This window comes from Megalops cyprinoides, chromosome 7 (assembly GCF_013368585.1).
Source record: "Megalops cyprinoides isolate fMegCyp1 chromosome 7, fMegCyp1.pri, whole genome shotgun sequence".
In the NCBI taxonomy this organism is placed as follows: Eukaryota; Metazoa; Chordata; class Actinopteri; order Elopiformes; family Megalopidae; genus Megalops; species Megalops cyprinoides.
In genome coordinates, this window is record NC_050589.1 from 12,709,044 (window position 1) to 12,726,766 (window position 17,723).

A 17,723-nucleotide genomic window follows, 5' to 3' on the forward strand; every position below is an offset into this window, starting at 1 on the left:
TAGTTTCAGACTGCGATGGAGAAGAGCTAAATTACATTATGCGCTTGATGACTATGTCTCAGGATCGTCATCACATGTGCAGAGCTGTTTTGCAGTTCCGTTGGTCGACAGTATCAGCTAATACAGTTTATTCGGTCTTCCATCTCGTCTCCACCCTCCGCCACGGTAGGTGGCGATATTGCACTTTTGACTAGGTCCAGATGCCACCGTAAAATAACATTGAAATCAGGTCAAATTACGATTGCGACGCAGCCTATGGGCATACAGCGCCATTTCATGCGTTCAAGGAAGAACAGGACGGACGAACGCCTACTGCAGCCTAGTTCGTGTGGGACGTTAACCTAAACCGGTAACCAATTTGATCTAAGATACAGCTATCTTAATGTGTTGTAGTGGTCAGAAGAGTGTCGAAGGCTTTAGTATTCCGTCTAGACGAAATTCAGATACGTTGCGCAGATACACTGATTTTTATTTTAGGCAATTGGTTAGCGCGTTGTTTTAGAGGGCGGCGGCCATTTTTGCTTCCTCTGCTAACTGTGTGTGTGTGGTTGCCAACTTTGACTGCCTCCAAAAGCTTTCACAATCCGCCGTGACTTATTTAGCTAGTTAACACGTTAGAGTGATATTGTTAGAATAATACAGAAGTATTCTTTTGGGCAATGGGGGGAACGTAGCTACTGTAGCTAGCTAACTAGCTAAGTTATCAATGAGGTGGTTGGTAAGGTTGTTAACCAGCTAGCTGCCTTAATTAGATAAGATTGAAGAAAATCTGACTGCTCAAAACTGGTGAAGTCGCAGATTTTACATAGCTAAAATCGCGTTAGGTAAACTGATCTACAACGACCTCAAACATATCTCCTGCTGGCTGGTCGTGAAGAATGACTACAGTGGTTAAGTTAATATTATAAGCAAGCAATAGCTGTTAGTCTGGCGTAGTAACAGGCCTGGCCTGTTTCGACTGCCGCCACGCCAATATGGCGTCTTGGTCCTGCAGCCGCTATCACCGGAAATCTGTATTAGACTTTTGGATTTTTTGACGGTAGTCTGTCTAATCATAATGTTGTAACGATAGCTAGGCAAACCACCGATTAATTGAACGAAAGCACGTTGTCTATCTAAGACAACGTGATAGTGGTAAGGATATTTGGTGCAAGGACTAGGAGGCCGCGCACCAGTTAATGTAGCAAACGAATACGTTCCCTGTTACAATATTTGAGTATGTAACGTTAGCAGGAATATAATTAGCCAGGTAGTGAACACCCGGCATGGTCAAACGGTATCGTTTACGTTCGTTAACAATTTCAGCTATTTTCATAGCTGTAAATGCGTCAGCTGTCTGGACGTTTTTGTGAGCGATAAAAAATCTAGCTACAACCAAATCATGAATGTCTGCTAACTCCACTAAACGGCCCCGTGGGGGATGGCTGTAGGAAATGTACTATAACAAATCGGATTATAAAACAATTAATCCTGTTCGCTGGTCAGTGAGCCTCCCTGTCTTATGTTTACCCTTGGTGTATCAAGGCTAATATCATTGTCAGTGAATGGGGGAGTATTACTGTATATCAAAATGTCAGATAGTCTTGTTGGCTGTCGAGTGTAACGAGGTGCATTTTAATGTTAGCCGCTCCGTTTTTATAGTCAATGTCTATTGTGTTGAAAACGAATCAGCGTACATTACGGTGGGATGCAAGTCCTCACGCTGTGGTACACACCAGCGATAAAGAGAGGTTAGGCAGGTCGAAGTAATCACGGTAGTCAGTGATTACTCCTCTGTGTGCATCGTTTGTGGCCTAAATACCATGTGTGCTTTTGAACACTTTTTGCCTTGCACAAACGCCCGTAATATTGGGAGAGAGCTACTTTCTAATGGAAATGAAGAGTGTCTGTGATGCGTTTCCATGTGCTACGCATTTCCTCACTGTAGACCCTTCTGTCCCCCAGTAACAGGCCCTTTGGTGCCAGCTTCAAATCACAGACTTTGGCGTAACGACGACTGCAGCATGCAAACACGCGCTAGCTTTTAAGAGACGTGTAATTGTGTGAGGGGGGTGGGGGGGTCATGCATTAATCTGAACTGTTGTGATCGTCCCACATTTTACCTGTTACACTGTATAGCGTAAAGTAAACGGTCCGTTCTTTTTTCCTCTGCTGTGTGGGAAATGTGTAATACATGAAAATCTTAACGGATAATTCTTCTTTCAGTGTCTCGCACACATTTGAGGAGTAACACTTTTATACAGCTTTGAGACCAGGTGACATGGGAGGTAATGACAAAACTTTTCATATTTTGCATGCTGAAACTGTGTTAGATAATGTTGATCTTCAGCAGGTGCATTAAATGAAGTATCCACTTTCTGCAGTGATGGCCTGGTACTGCTTGAAGTAGCATTTCCAGTCTAAGTGCTTTAGTGAGAGCAGCTGCTGTGTGACCTTTATTTGAATGAATATACAATAATGTAGTTACACTGTCACTGATAATTCACACCTTTAAATGTGGCAGTACTGCATGTTGTGAGGTAAACACATTTGTCCCTTTAGTTTACTTCTTTTATAAATGGCTGTGAACAGTTGTCAGCAAATTGATTGTTAGGTGTGAATTTTGACATGCTAATGGAGACCCTATTTTCGTCTGATCCTGTGCTGGTGTGATCTCCTTCCCAGATCCCGCCATGCATAGGGACTGTCCTCTGGACTGCAAGGTCTACGTGGGGAATCTGGGGAACAATGGAAACAAGACCGAGCTGGAGAGGTCGTTTGGATACTACGGTCCCCTGCGCAGCGTGTGGGTGGCCAGAAACCCCCCGGGGTTCGCCTTTGTGGAGTTTGAGGATCCCAGAGACGCCACAGACGCAGTGAGAGAACTGGATGGAAGGTAAACACAAGCAGATTAGACCCTGGAAATACACCGCGTGGGCTTGCCAGGGTTACATTTTTTTTTGTAAGCAATGATTGCGCAACACCACCAGACTGAGAAATATTCCCACTGAAAGATAGAAGGGAGAAGCTGGATAGCAGTGTGAAACTGACCAAGGCTTGAAGTTCCATTGGCGTTCATCATCAAAAAATGTTAACGAACAGGGACAGGGTCTATAAACTGATGTAAATCTTTTTAACTATCGTAAATTCTAAACAGAAGTGAAAACTTCAGTGCAGTTTCTTTTTTTTCCATACAAAAGGAACATTGCTAGCTAAATAAATTACGTAGCTTAGGTTTATTGTGGAGTGTGCCAAGGTTTGTCAGGGTTACCTATGTTGTGTGAGTGGGGGTACAGGCGTTGCATCACAGTCGATGAGTCTGCTGAGCACTGGCATCTAAACCTACAAGCATTTTAGGTTCAGCAGAGTGAAGTTTGCCACTGAGCTAAGATTAGAAAGTTGACAATGTGGACGTTTTTTACTAGTTTGCTAGCCAGCTTATTCATCGGTTGTGGTTGCACAGTGTGAGCAATATTTAAATGATCTGCACTGTCATTTGCAGACTAAGTGCAAGTTTGTCATGGTTTACGTTTCCGGCTAGTGAATTTAGTTGAGAAATGCTAATGAAACTTTCACAAATGAAAACCATGTTTTGCCAGATATGATTGTGCATGTTGCTGGTGGTGTCTGGAATCCATGAGTAATGCACTAATTCCACAGTACCACAGAACATTAAAAGGGCTTCAGTGTAATGGTCTGTATGTGCTTCACAGGACACTTTGTGGTTGCCGTGTGCGGGTCGAGATGTCAAACGGAGAGAAACGCTCACGCAGCCGCGGGCCACCACCCTCCTGGAGCCGCCGTCCAAGGGATGACTACCGCCGTCGCAGCCCGCCAACCAGGCGCAGGTAAATCCTTGCCTCCGTGTTTGGCTCCCTCTTGTGGGGGATCTCTGTCATGGCAGTTATTGCAGATGCTGTGTGCTTTTGAAAGCTTTTTTCGTGTTAGTAATGCTAACGAATACTTATCAGCATGAGACCACCCCCCCTTTCCAGCACCTGCAATGCAATACAGCTTTCTCTTTTTCAATATCAAAAAAGGCCAGTTGGCACATGAGAAGCTTTACAGTAGTGGGACAGTTGTGGACATGAAAAAGGCTTACCTTGTTCTAATGCTCCAGTACACTGGAAATCTAGAGTTTAGTCTTTACAGTCTCTGGTTCATCATTTATCTAAAAGCTTATTCGTTATTGGAAGCGAACATGCATGCACAGAAAGAAGCATGTTGTAGATTACTGTACTTTACACTCCCTAACGTGGAAGAGGCTAAGCAGTGTTGATAGAAGGGGTACACTGTCAAAAAGATTAAACTGTATCTTCAGGGCCAAAAAAATCCAAATTGAATTAGGTTTGTAATTTGGTTGAAACTCAGATGTGTGCTACCATATGGTCCAGACCCAGTGGGTCTTTAGCACTGCTGAGTTGACTGCTTAAAGCGAGGAGCGCAGAATGCTACACTCACCACTGTGCGAAACCCCTCCGCCCCCACTTTGCAGCTCTCTCCCGGGCAGCTGGAAGCAATTTCACTTTATGTGCAAATTCAGTTTGACTGCAACCACATCAGGCACAGATAGACCGGGTGCTAAGTGGATTAATGGCGTTAATGTGAAGACGACTAGAACTCCTGGTGTCTGCAAATTACGAGACTGCATGTTGCAGTAGTGGAGCATCTCTTTGATCCACTGAAATGACAGCCAGTAGCTTGAGCCTGGCGCTCACATCTGGTCAGTGTCCAAAGATGAGAAAATAGTCAGAAGTGGCATTTCATGCACAATGTAACACTGTCTCAAGAACAGCAAAACTAAATTTGGGCAGTCATTCTCTGAAATGCTTCTAAAAATTAGAACATAGAAATCACACTTAAATTTATTTAAAGCTCTTGCCACGCCAACAAAAGTTAGCCAAGTGGTCATTCTCGGTACTGAAGGCATTCATGCTTTTAACAGTGTGCCACTGAAATTTAAACTTTTGAAAAAAAGGGGAAAAAGGCTGCATTGGCATGCCGGTTTTTAGTATTTCAACTCATAAATGAAGCTAAATTCATCAAATTCCTGGCCTGGAGAGACTGTCTGCACTTATCAGTGTGAATCTCCATTTGATTGATTACCATTCAGTTTCAGTTTTTGCTTTCCTTTGCTGAATGCATTGTTACAATAACAATGCCATAGGGCTATTAGGCTCTGTTGGCGGGAGGTGAATTCAGGACTGAATGGTGAACAGAACCCTTAGTCATGAACATTTTCACTCAAAAGGTCCTTGATGAAAAATCAGCCCTCTGATTACACACCCAGTATTTATACCAGTGGGTAGGGGTGGAAGCATTCAGGTTCTTAGCTGCCTTCACAGGAATCAAATATTGCTTCACAATCTGTGCAGTCTGTCTTTGCCGTCAAGTTTTTAGTCAATACCTGTGCATAAAAGATTAAAGAATTAATAAAACATTAAAGAATACCTAGCTTTAATTTAGAAGCCGAGTCTCTTACTGATGTATGTCTCCATTAGGCCAATGTAAATGCAGACCCCTTCCCCTAACAAATGGGTAGATAAACTTTTAGATAAATGTTGTTCCTAGTCATCCGTTCTGAAGTTTTAGGTCTAGGTGTAACTTTAAATGCATAGTCCTGGTGAAGTGTTTTTCATGTTAATGTTTGAGACCAGTTGGTCCTTGGTCCTGATTTATTGCAACTGAACCCAGTTATCTTTGATCTTGCAATTTAACATTGGTCTTTCTCCACATTTCTGAAGCTACCTGCTGTAGGTTCTTGGTGAAAATATGAGGGTGTGTGTGCTGCTAATAACTGAAGGTTAATACATAGTTTCATTATTTTTCATCTCTTACCAATTTATCAGGTAATCCTCGATTTCTCTGTTTGTAAACAGAGGCAGGAATGAGCAAAAAGTTTTTGAAGTACTTTTAACTTGGCACAAACCCTTTAAACTGCTCATTTCCTCCATGGAGAGCTTAAAGCAGATAGCTAAGGAGTGATGTGTTGAGTCGTGAGCTCAGTCAGAGCTGACTCATTGTGTTCGGTTGCAGTGAAAAAGTGCAGGCAGCGGTCTGGAACAGACTGTCCCATAATGGAAAGATCAAATGGCTGTTTCAGTATTCCACACGGCCTTGTAGCTAAAACATGCTATTTTATCTTCAGTCTTGTCCTATTCACAGCCAAGAAAGCGCTGGTGCTAATAGTGTGGAGCTGGGGACTCGGGTGGGAAACTCAGAGCTGCAGAGGAGTAGGACTGGCCTCTGTCCATGCCATTGCTTTATGTGTGCATTTGCCTCAGTTTTTATAGGATGGTCCACAGCTAGCATCGTGTCTCTTTGCACGCCTTCAAACACACATATCCGTAGCCAGTTGGCGTGAGTTTCCAGCATGAGCTTTTTGCAGTTGTTTGGGGATTATATGCTTCTCGCAACCTGATTTTTAAGACCCACTCTAGGTAGAGCCATTGTTTTTTATTTTACACATTGTGAACATTATATTGTTGATATACACATCTATATGTCTGCCCCCCATATGTTTAATAAACACTGTTGAGTGAATACCTGTGAGTAATTGTTTGTGCTCGGAGACTGTATCTCTTTCCTGTGAAGAGCTTCAGTGCGATGCTTAGTGTACAGGTTGAGATGAGTCGCAGGAGTGGGTCTCAAAAAATTAGGGCACATCTGAGAAACTCTTATGGCTGTTAAGTCCCCAGCTCCCAATGATGAAACTGACTCATTGCCTTGGTTGCATTGCATGTGTTGGAAAGCCCGGTAGTATTGCTCAGGGTAGAATTAAACCAAAAGGGAAACCTTGTGGAAAGCTGGCTTGTAATGTTGGAGTCTGTCATTTTTTTGAAGTTTGCCTATTATCCGATTTATCATCAATATTAATAAAATGAAACCCGTTGCAGAGTCACCACCATGCCTCTTCTCACCACCCTCTGAGTCAGTCAACTAGCCCTCTTTCAGCATCACGTGACCAGCGTGCCCCACTCAGCTTGGCTGATGTCGTATCACATGACCCAGGCCAGCCGTCAGGTGTCTCCGCCCATTGGTTCCTGATTGGTTCCTGAGCGTGCTGTTCTCTCAGCCTCATCTCCAACCTTAACCCAACCGACAGCGGCCCACCTCACACTCCTGGCCGCTCAGCGTTTCCCTTTACCAAACGTCAACACAGCAGCCTACCAGCAGCAGCCCTCGGCTAACCAATAAAAGCAGGAAAAATCCACAAGCAGCCCCCATCCGCCAACCAACTAAACACCTCGCAACACGTGGCAAACGCTTTTCAGCACACCCCTGGCTGCCTGTATGACTCCCCTTCGTCATTTCTAGCTTGTTGAAAACCAAAAAAACTAGTAAGTTTTTTTCATGCCTCATAATGTTTACAACTCAGTGGTAGTTTGTAAAGCTCCTTCATAAGGTTGGGGGTTTTGTTCCCGTGAAAGCTGTTTAAGGGTGAAGCATTGTAACTTCATCCGAGATTTTAGTTTCATGCTACCCCCAGACCCAAATTTTAAAATGGTGCATGTCTTACTCCGCAACTTCCTAAGGAAGGAGCGGTCACCCTTAAACGGAAAATCTACAACAGTTCTGGTCACTTAATTTAAATTTCTTCTTTTCCAAGGCCTCGGCCTTTATGTATATCAGCACAGTGAGTTCATGAAATGTGTGTGACCATTGCCATGCTGCAGTAGGAAAGCTCCCTTTTGCAGCACTTAAGGTTTGTGTGCTCTAGTTTCCTCTGTTTAATATTTTAGCTGCAATTTGTTTCAGGCCCCAGTTCATCTTGTCATTCGGTTAGGGGTCATATCCTGATTGATTTGAAATGTTTTCCAATCCTGACCTGTGGATAAATATAAATGTTTCATTGAGTGGTAAGGGAAATCTCATTTCCTAATAATCTTGTCACTCTCAGGAGGTGTGTGTGTGTGTTGGGGGGGGTAGGTCTGTACTGGGATCAGGGACAGAAGCTGTGTGTGTGAGAGGTAGGTTTAGGTGTAAGGAGGACGAGAAGCAGTTGGACATAAAGTGTAACAGGCTGCTGCTATACTCCGACCTGTATTATAACCTGTGATGTTTCTTCTCTCTCTCCTCCCTCTCTCTCTCTCTATCTCTCTTTCTCTGACCTCCCCAGATCCCCTCGTAGGAGGAGCTTTAGCCGCAGTCATAGCAGGTAACTCAGTTTCCACTCGGGCTGTGATGTTGGGAGCCATTACAGCCTTTTATAAAGTCCCTGTAGACGGCATGGGGTGGTAATCCTGAAAAGCACTGGGTTGTTGGAAGACAGACCCATCTGCTCTTTAACTTTATTGTATGAATTTTAACAGAAGCAACTGGTTGTGTTGAGTGTATTCTGTGGTCAATGTTTTGGTGACCCTTGAAAGACCCTGCTGTCCAGGCATAGGGTGTCAGGACTCGGTGTTCATGTTGCATAACCATTTAAAGAAAAGCCTACAGACATCATTAGACCATGGGGATGTACGCAGTCTGAGCTTTACAGTTATTTTGATAGATTCCTGTAGTTGCACAGAGCAGAGTGGGCTGGTGTTTAAGGCATGCAGAGTATGCTAATAGTCATGCAATAATTTCCTAATTCCTGTTCAGATCGCTATCCAGAGACAGGAGGAGGGATCGATCTCTGTCCAGGGACCGGAACCACAAACCCTCTCGCTCCTTCTCCAGGTCACGAAGGTAAGTCTCCCTCGCTGCTGGCAGGTGATGTTTCCAGAAGTGTCTTGCATAAGCGCAATCGGCTAAATGGCTATAGACCTGTGGGGAAGTCTTCTGCATGATGAGGGAATCTGCATGTTTACCGTCCTCAGAAATCAGCTTTAATAAAGATGGTGATGCACTCCTGGAATTATTAGCAGGTTGATAAGCAGAAACCAAGAAATATAAAATATCAGGCAGCATTTTTATGCAGTTTCTGGGTTAACTTGTTTTGAATTTCCTCTCCCCAGTCGTTCTAGGTCTAACGAGAGAAAGTGAGCAGGAAGAGAAGTCCTCTAAATGCAAAATGTTAAAGGAATGGTCGTCCCTTTATCGGATTCATGTTTTTGGACTATGGGAGTTTCCTGGTTTTTTTTTTTTTTTTTCCTTTTAGTACCTACCTTTTAGTGCTGTCGTTGAGTTCATCCCATGAAATGCAAAGAATTCAATTCCTAGATTTTTAATATACGAGTCATTTTGTGAAGATAAGGTGCTAGACTGCTCTAAATCTTGTTTTCCCAGCAACATTCCATTCCCTTTTGCATCACCAATGAAACGTTCTCCCTCCCAGAGCAGGCCCAGCCTGCAGTATGGAAAAAGAGGCATAAACATCCCAGGCTGTGAGATGCAGGCGGTGCGAGAATGTGTTACATGCTTGGAAAGCAGGTGCAGGGAGTTTTGGGAATGGTGATTGTAACTCTGAGCTCGTCAGGCAAACCTTGTTGTGTAATGAAGAAGTCTACTTTATCATCAATCCAGTCCACATTTTTTGCTGTTTGTAACTTTGTAATGTTTGAATTAAAACTTTGGTTATAGAAAGGCTCTGTCGTGTGTTTTTGTGAAAAATCTATTTTGATAATGTCTTGGCACTCATGAGCAACATGTTTCATTATAGGTGATATATTAAGAAAAATTTGATTATCAAAAGCTGGAGAGGGAGAAAATAGCAAACGACTCAGCAATGAGACGTGAGAGGACTGCTGATTTTTGTAATAGATTTGGGCATGGGGGCATATATAAACACATTTCCAGGCACAGACTTAGATGAGGTATATTACTTGGTCCAGGGAAACCAGACACGTACACCCCTTAATTTAAACTTTTTTTAACTTGTCTTGACCGTTCTTTTGAAGAGGAATGAAGAGAATTATAAAATGACAGAAAACAGTCCAGACCTATGCGGTGCACCAAGTCCTCAGGATGAGGAGCGGTCTTCCATCATGCATTTGTGGAACACACAAGTTCCAGTCCCCGTGGGATATTGTAACTGCTCATGTTGGCATTGACTGCTGATCCACCTTGTGACCCCAGCTCAATCTCAGGACCCTGTTCACATGATTTGGGTTGTGATGGTAAAGCCCACTATGGCTATGCTGAGACCAGCAGACATTTCTGATGATGACTCGTCATAGTAATTGTTCACATTAAGATTGCTGCCGAAAGGTGTTAGGCGTTTAGGAGTTGTCAAAATGAAATGCTCCTATTTTATCTCACAACTGAGGAAAATAGAATATGATGATCTGAACTCTTGTATGTGTTTTATTGACTCTGGTCTGCTACATTGTATATTTTACATACTGAGTCATTCAGACAAATTATGCTTAATTTGAAAGTTCTGTATTCCATTTCATTTTCATGTTTTATGGTAAAAGGTTTCCACAAAAGCAGCCCCGAAGTCCCACAAGGGTATAATTGCCTTTGGCACTTAAAAGTGTGACTGCAATGCTGTGCCATTGCACTACATGGACAGACTAGAATAATCTGCCATTTCTGTACTATTCAGTCTGCAAAGACAAGTCACAAGAGCATTTAAAAAACTGCTTCAGATGTGTTTTTGGAACAGTATGAAGTGGCACAATGCTATACTGCTTAAAGGATGAGAAAGGAGATGGGTTAAGATATGCGTGTAAATTATGCTAGCTCACAGACGGGGATGCATGTGCTTATTGGAATAGGTGGGATTTGAAAGTCCCTTTCCTGAGCCAACTGATAATGAACAGGAAAAGGTGCAGACCACGAACCAACCTGCATAGCTGTGTAAACACTGATTTTCGCAATCACCAAGCTGAAATGATGGCCCGCTTACAATCGGCTCAAATACCCTCGCTTGCCTGTTCGCAAAACGTAGGAAATGTTCTATCTGTTCTATGATCATGAAGGTTAACTTACTCTGCAATTAAATATAAATTAATTCAAAAACAAAGGCATCGCCCCTGGATAGCATGCCAAAAGCATGGGTTTTCTCTTGGCTGTGCAGATGCATGGATCATTAAATGATCTGGAGGGCTAATCCTGGTCAATAAGACCACTGTATTTGCCCATGCAGGCACAGAAGCAGAATAACACGGATAGGTTGCTTTGGATAAAAGTGTCTGCCAAATGAATAAATGTAAATGTAAACGTAATAAGATGATAGGGCAACTGTTTGAGCTAGACTACTAGGTATTTCCATGGCCTCAGTCCAAGTTTTACTGCATGGAGTGGTGCAGAATTTGAGTGCATAACTAAACTTACATTAAAGCAACAGTTGATTAACTCGTAATTAAAATGTAGTGCTGTGCTAACATGTGGTGTGGAGTCCTTTTTTCCCCACACTGAGCCAAATGGCTTGAGTCTGCAGCCATTCTACCTCTTGCCTGAAAGCCCCGGGTTGAATTGACGTGACATCAGCCATCACATAAGACACAAGACAGCAAGTGACTGAATGCAAAACAGGAAGAACACGGAAAATTTATGAGAGCCAAAATTGAACAGGGCCAGCTATCTGGGGAAGACATACAACAGGATGAAATGTGCAAGAAATCATCTTAAATTAGGTAGATATAACTACCTCTCTGTTTCTGCTCAACAGCCCTGGGAATTCTGCCTTCAGACAATCCTTGTGTGCATCTTCGTCTATCTGCAAATGCTTGATGGTCAATTTGAATTGGTGCTGACTGAAATGTCAGCTGCTTGGTAGTATACTAGCTAGCAAAATCAAGAGTTTGCTAGTGTGAACCCTAGTGAAATCATCTGGTACTTTGCTTGCTAGATCAACTGTATGGTAGTTTCATAGCTAACTAAATCAAGTGTTTAGTAGTTTAGTAGCCAGCTAAATCTGGAGGCTTGGCTGAAATTTACCCAAAAAGAAAAAGAGCCAACAAAACTTCCAAACATCCAAGATCCCATCTGCTTGTAGGTTCTGGGCCTCAGTTCCTGATCTTGATCTTTCGGTGAAGGGCTCCTCCACTATGGGAAGAGTGCAGGGGGTTTCCGTTCGCAGAAATATGACTCATCTTTGCTGTAATGATATGCGTCTGGGTTAACGTGCTGGGTAATGTACACTGGGCCTTCTCTGCCAAATATGCAGTGCCCTCAGTTTATTCATAACCCTGATTAAACAGGAAACAGAAATGATACAAGAGCAAAAAATATATGACTTGGATCCTTTCTCGTTTAAAAATGGTGTACTTAATAGCACTGCTTAGAGTAAAGTTATATTCTATACAAATATTTTATAGGATGAACAACTAAAATCATTACAGCAAGACATTTTCTGAGTTTACTAGTGTACACATTTATAAATCCAGATTTAAGTATGGTGTCTGTGTCTTGCGTATCATTTAATTATTTGTCCCTGTGAGCATCTCAAGATGGATGTTATACATGTTTCATGGAAAAACTAATATTTTATTAAGAACCCAAATCTCGTTTAGTGCTATGTAATATTTACAGGTACCCTTTCCAGGTTGGGACTTATGTAAAAATACTGTTGAGGTTTTGATTCTGGGGACATTCATACAGTTGTTTTATAGTGATCATAATGACAGCGATAAGAATAATACAGAGTAGAACGTATGTAAAAAGGATTTATTCTGAGAGCCCAGTGACAGGCAGAAAGCAGAGTGAAATTTCAGCTGATCATAAGCGCCTGTCAGCTGCTGCTCATTCACAACTAGTCTCCGGGGCAAAGATGATTTTTAATGTGACACGCATATACAGTGGACTCCTGCTGTGGATCTTACCACTCCCTCTGACCCCAGAGGGTAAAAGGTTATGGCTAAAAAGGATTTAACAAAAGATTACTCCAATCAGGTTATGTAACACAGATGTCTCACACACAAACAAAGAGCATTGGGGGAATAAGCTTTTTTTGGTTTGTGGTGTGTGCGTGCAGTATTTTGTGTGTTTGTGTGTGTGTGTGTGTGTGTGTATATATATATAAATATATATATATATATATATATATATATACACACACACACACACACACACACAAAATGTATATATATATATATATATATACACACACACACACACACACACACACACACGTGTGTGTACGCGTGCGTGTGCAAATGTGTCCTCTTTTCCTCTGTACCACTTACACCTCTGCTCATGGAACATTGTTTTCTCGTCTTTGGTTCAACCAGTTTTGTCCTTTGGCCCAGTGCTGGCTGTTTTTAGCTCCTGAAATAAACCATCAGCTTCTCCCTGACAGTCCCCCATGCAGCCTGTTTGTCTGATCTGATTAGTACAGCACATTCTGTTCTGTCTTACTTCCTGATGGCTGTGTAGCCTCGTTTGACCCCGCCCTTGCACTCTCAGTCCAGTACACACACACACACACACACACACCGGCTACGTCTTATCTGCGAGGCCTCGGGAGGGAGGGAGATAAAAAAAGAGACTTACGAGGAGACAGAAGCAATAATTATGCAAGTTAAAAAGGGGCACATATTAGTGAAGCAGTCATAGATTGAAATTATTAAGTAAATGTGGTAGCTTGTAAATAATGACAGCACTGAAACGTTACAGTTAAAACGGCAGAAATATCTGATAAAAAGTACATTTTCAAAAATTGTGCGGCAGAGACAGTTACTGAGAGCGCTGTACGTTGGCCCCTGTTTAAATCAGCATCGTGGTAAATGCCGCATTGTGCCGTAGTCAGTCCACAGCATCCCAGCAGTCCTTCCTCCTTGGCTTCTCGTGCTGCTTTATTCGGCTGGGTGCTTCCACAGGGAAGCTGCTTCCCTGTCCACCTCCAGAGCAACTCCGGTGCCCTTCCGCTCGTCAGTCGTACCGTTCCCTTACCGTGTCCCCCTATCAGCATTCCTGCTTCTTTTAGCCATGTTCGCTCCTCTTGCTCCCGCCCCGTTCTTCCCCGCAAATATTATTCCACACCTATCCCCAGCACAGCACAGTACAGCCCAGGACAGAGGTAGGCTGGGCCAGCATTACGCTATGACATAATAACACTGTTTACAGGGACAGGCGGGGTGCAGGAGGGAGGGTGGGGGGGGATCAGCTTTACTGTTTAATGCCACAGATAGACCGTGGCAAAAAGAACACAATGTAACCAAGGGAGAAATCTCATCTGCCCACACTAATCTATGTGGGGGGGGGTGACGGTGCGGGACGGCCCTTTCCCGGGTGGTGTCCCTCCTCCCACAGTGGGATGTGCCAGCTAAGCTGCAGCGTAAACAGAGTGTAGGGAGCCACAAAGCCAGCACACAGAGCAGAGTGTTCCCGGGACAGTAAAACGCGCAACCCCACAGCATGTGTGCTCTTTCCTGCACTTTTACGGTGACGAGAGCCACACACTCTGATTCTTGTTGCCGGAATGCTGAAATCCACCGCTTGTGCAAGGAAGAAGAAGAATTCTGGCCATTCTCAGCGCTGTCGTGTCTGTGTGCTCGGGAGCACTGCGCCCCACTCACGAAACTGCAGGCAGCTTTGAGCGTGCGCGCCCTGCTTTGTTGTACAGACCTTGCAAACTCCTGGAGACTGGCTGAAGCAGGCACAGTCCTGCTTCACAATCCCCAATCTCCCCTTTCTTCTTCTTCCTGGAAGTTCAGTTCATGACGTTATTCACCTATGTTAAACGAATGGCTTCGTAGCATGATTTCTAGTCATTTAGGTGCATTATTTTTCTTAAAAAGAGCAGTTTTTTAAATCAAATTTTACACATACATTATCACTGTTTCTAAGCAGTTTATTTAAGATGAAAGGTTTATTTCTCTATTGCTCATTTTTGTCCAGTCTATGAGGTTTTAAGAAATTAATGTTTTTTAATGAGATTGTTCTGGAATGCAGAAGTTATATAAATGCACAGGAAAACAAGGCAGTAAACAAGGCAGCTGTGTGTAAAATTAAATGCAATATGTGCTATTTTATTTAAAATTAAAATATACAATACTTTGCATATTTAACCCCCTTATTAAAATATAAGTCTCTTGAAAATCGTAATAACTCCATTTTTTAAATTTAACTCCTGCATGAGCCTTTAGCAGCACACATCATGGTATTGGCCCTGAGAGAGAAGATTCTGTTGTCCTTGCTATCGTGCAACCAACCACTTTCCAAGAGTGTTTTTCCCTCTTCACACTACTCTACTGCTTTTAAGGTGATATAAAATGCATCCATGTCACGCCGGGCCTGTCTGTGTACAGTCAGCTGGAGGGGAGTTTTCAGTAATTGCTGTATATAACTTGTAATTCCAACCACCGCTGTTCTGTGATTCTCTATTATTGGAGGCCGAAGTGATCAGCCTTCAGGGGTCATATTATGTAATTGGAATCAATCATTTTGACTGAGTTTGTCATCATGTTGTATTTTCGCAGATGCCTATTTGACTGCATGGGAGGTCACTGATAAAGGGGTACACTGACCAGGCCTACAGCTTCCCTCTGAGTCTGGGGAGGCCATCTGCGTGGTGAAGGTGGCCTCTCCTTGCCTCACATTCTGCAGATGTGCGGTGTGTAGTTTTCCATTACACGTTAACTTGAAATCTCCACTCCACTGGTCTGGAAACGAAGCAACAAGCAACTGGATCAGATTACCTCATGGAACAAGTGAAATGCCCTCTCCCTCTCCCATTTCACACTCAGGCACTTGGAGTAGTTTCCAGCTTGCCTCCCACTGCCCTGTGTGAATTACCTTGTATTGCGCTGTGACATTAAGTGGGACAGCGGCATCGTCGATAACAATAACCAGTCGAGCTGGAGCTTGTGTTTCCATAATTGTGTAATGGATTTCTAGGGGATAGCAGGTGTTTACACTTAAACTGAAAAACAGCCAGAACAGTACTCACTTTCATATTTTGTGGTTCAACACTGTGGTAAGTATTTGACATTTATTTAGGAGGTACTGTCAGTGTTTCTTGAACAGCCGGGTTTGCAGCAGTGTAGCTTCATTGTTAACTTGTGGAACACCACCATGTCGTGTTTTGCACAGCATAGCTTACAGGAGCATAAACTGCACAAAATGCTAAAATGAAAGGTGGCAATTTTTTTCCCAAAGAAATGAATAAATATGAGAATAAAACAATTCACACAGCACTATGAGGTATCAATTGCTGCAGGACTGCACATACCAATGACAGTAATCATTTCCTTTGTGATTAAGTGTATGTGTGTGTATGTGTATGCTACGTGTGTATGTGTGTGTGTGTGTATGTGTGTGTGTGTGAGAGAGAGAGAGAGAAAGAGATTTTTCAGCAAGCACGCAGACAGCTCCGTGTGTCTGTGCCTGTGTGGGTAATTTGCGTCGCTCACTTGTGGCAACCTGAGTCACTTCCACCTGTGCTGTGTCACTGTTATATTTAACAAGTACATTTTGTTCCAGTTCGCCTTGGCACCCTGCCAAGCGCAGGGCCACGCCGTCATCAGTGGCTCAGCGGGCTGAGGCCAAGTGGTTACGGAGCAGAAAGCAAGGGGAAGGACGCCGGGGGGGATGAGTGTAACTTGGGGGGGATGAGTGTAACTTGGGGGGGGGGGGGGGGGGGATACAGGATGGGAGTGGGGGGTGATCACTGCCAGCAGCATCTCCCATCACAGGTGGACACACACAGGCAAGGAACATACTTTCCAAAAGTGGAGCAGCCTCCTGACCGCTCTGAAACTGTGACTCGTCTGACAACAAAATCCAGTTCCTGTTTTTTCGCCCTGACCATTTTTTGCTTTGTCTTGTCTCATTAAAAGAAGCACATTTGCTAAAGACCACTTATTGATGTAAACAAAAAAATATTATGTGTAAGAAAAAAGAGTTCTGCACATCTCCTGGTTTCATTCCAATTCCATTATGAAAATCATTTTAAAAGTCATTACAACTAATGTTCCTTTGCAGTGTATTAACAATAATGTTAACATTAAGCTGACATTATTATAACGTCAGCCAGAGCATATTGTTTAGATGCATTGTTCACAAACAAAAAGCATACATTGGTGACTTACCTCATAGTTAATCACTCTGTCTTCACATACGCACATATACACAAATACATATGCTCAGTAACTGCTGTAATGCAAATGTGTTGAGCTGAAAATTCATAAACAGAGTTGCCCTGTGCAATATACACTAGCAATATTACAGCTGTACTAATAGCCATAAATACTTGAATTGAGTATGCATGTGGCATCATGCATTGTTTTCTTGACTAAAACACCCTGTTGTTCTTTGCATAAAACTACCAAATGAACACTCACCACAAAAGAATGCTAGCAGTTAAACAGGGGAAACCTGTATAAAACATATCTACACTATTACTCTGTCTTCATCTGGAATGAAAGACAGGGACCATCCCTGACTTTCACTCCTGAAGCAAGCTTGCAGATTGGTGCAATTAGGCCCTACAGGGTTAAAGATCCATCAGTTAAATTTTTGGAATCTCTTCTAAATCAATCAATTACGTTCAGTAGGTAATTTTCTTTCTTTTTTAGTTGTGCCAAGTCTACTTTTGGGATTCTGTTCATTTGAAAATTTAATTAAAGGCTCCTGATTTTCACTGGAATTTTATCTTTCCAGCTACTTTCAATAGTTTTGATACTTTTGATACTACTCACTTGCATGAGTGTTTTTTGTCATTTGTGGAATTATTTAATCTTTGTTTTTTTGAAAGCATCATTTCATAACTTATGCTAAAGTTTCTGGAGAAATGTATGCCCGTGTATAGGAAAGCATGTGTCATACTATGGTATAACTGAGAAGTATTTGAGAGAATTTTGTTGGGTATGTTATCAGATTGCGAAGTATATATTGTATATTTGTTATTATATAAAAATGCTAATATT

The 17,723-nt window shown here is 42.7% G+C and overlaps 1 protein-coding gene across 3 annotated transcripts; it reads left to right on the plus strand.

Moving 5' to 3' along the window:
* The first annotated feature begins 271 nt into the window (after positions 1 to 271).
* LOC118780522 (serine/arginine-rich splicing factor 3-like) lies at positions 272 to 15,328 on the plus strand. Of its 3 annotated transcripts, none has more exons than XM_036533062.1 (7): positions 272 to 349; positions 2,206 to 2,267; positions 2,665 to 2,875; positions 3,693 to 3,827; positions 8,099 to 8,137; positions 8,569 to 8,655; positions 15,276 to 15,328. In XM_036533062.1, the coding sequence occupies exons 2-7, from the start codon at positions 2,261 to 2,263 to the stop codon at positions 15,304 to 15,306; spliced, it is 510 nt and encodes a 169-aa protein (XP_036388955.1). In that variant the 5' UTR covers positions 272 to 349; positions 2,206 to 2,260; the 3' UTR covers positions 15,307 to 15,328. The 3 variants fall into 3 exon arrangements, with proteins under 3 accessions (XP_036388955.1, XP_036388957.1, XP_036388958.1); XM_036533064.1 differs by lacking the exon at positions 15,276 to 15,328 and adding an exon at positions 8,925 to 9,429; XM_036533065.1 differs by lacking the exon at positions 2,206 to 2,267.
* Positions 15,329 to 17,723: the final 2,395 nt, after the last annotated feature.

Bases quoted from the DNA above. Each gene is read 5' to 3' on its own strand.
- LOC118780522 (XM_036533062.1), top strand. The intron at 2,876-3,692 runs GTAAACACAAGC...TGTGCTTCACAG, and splicing joins GTGAGAGAACTGGATGGAAG to GACACTTTGTGGTTGCCGTG. The intron at 8,656-15,275 runs GTAAGTCTCCCT...GTATTTTCGCAG, and splicing joins TCCTTCTCCAGGTCACGAAG to ATGCCTATTTGACTGCATGG.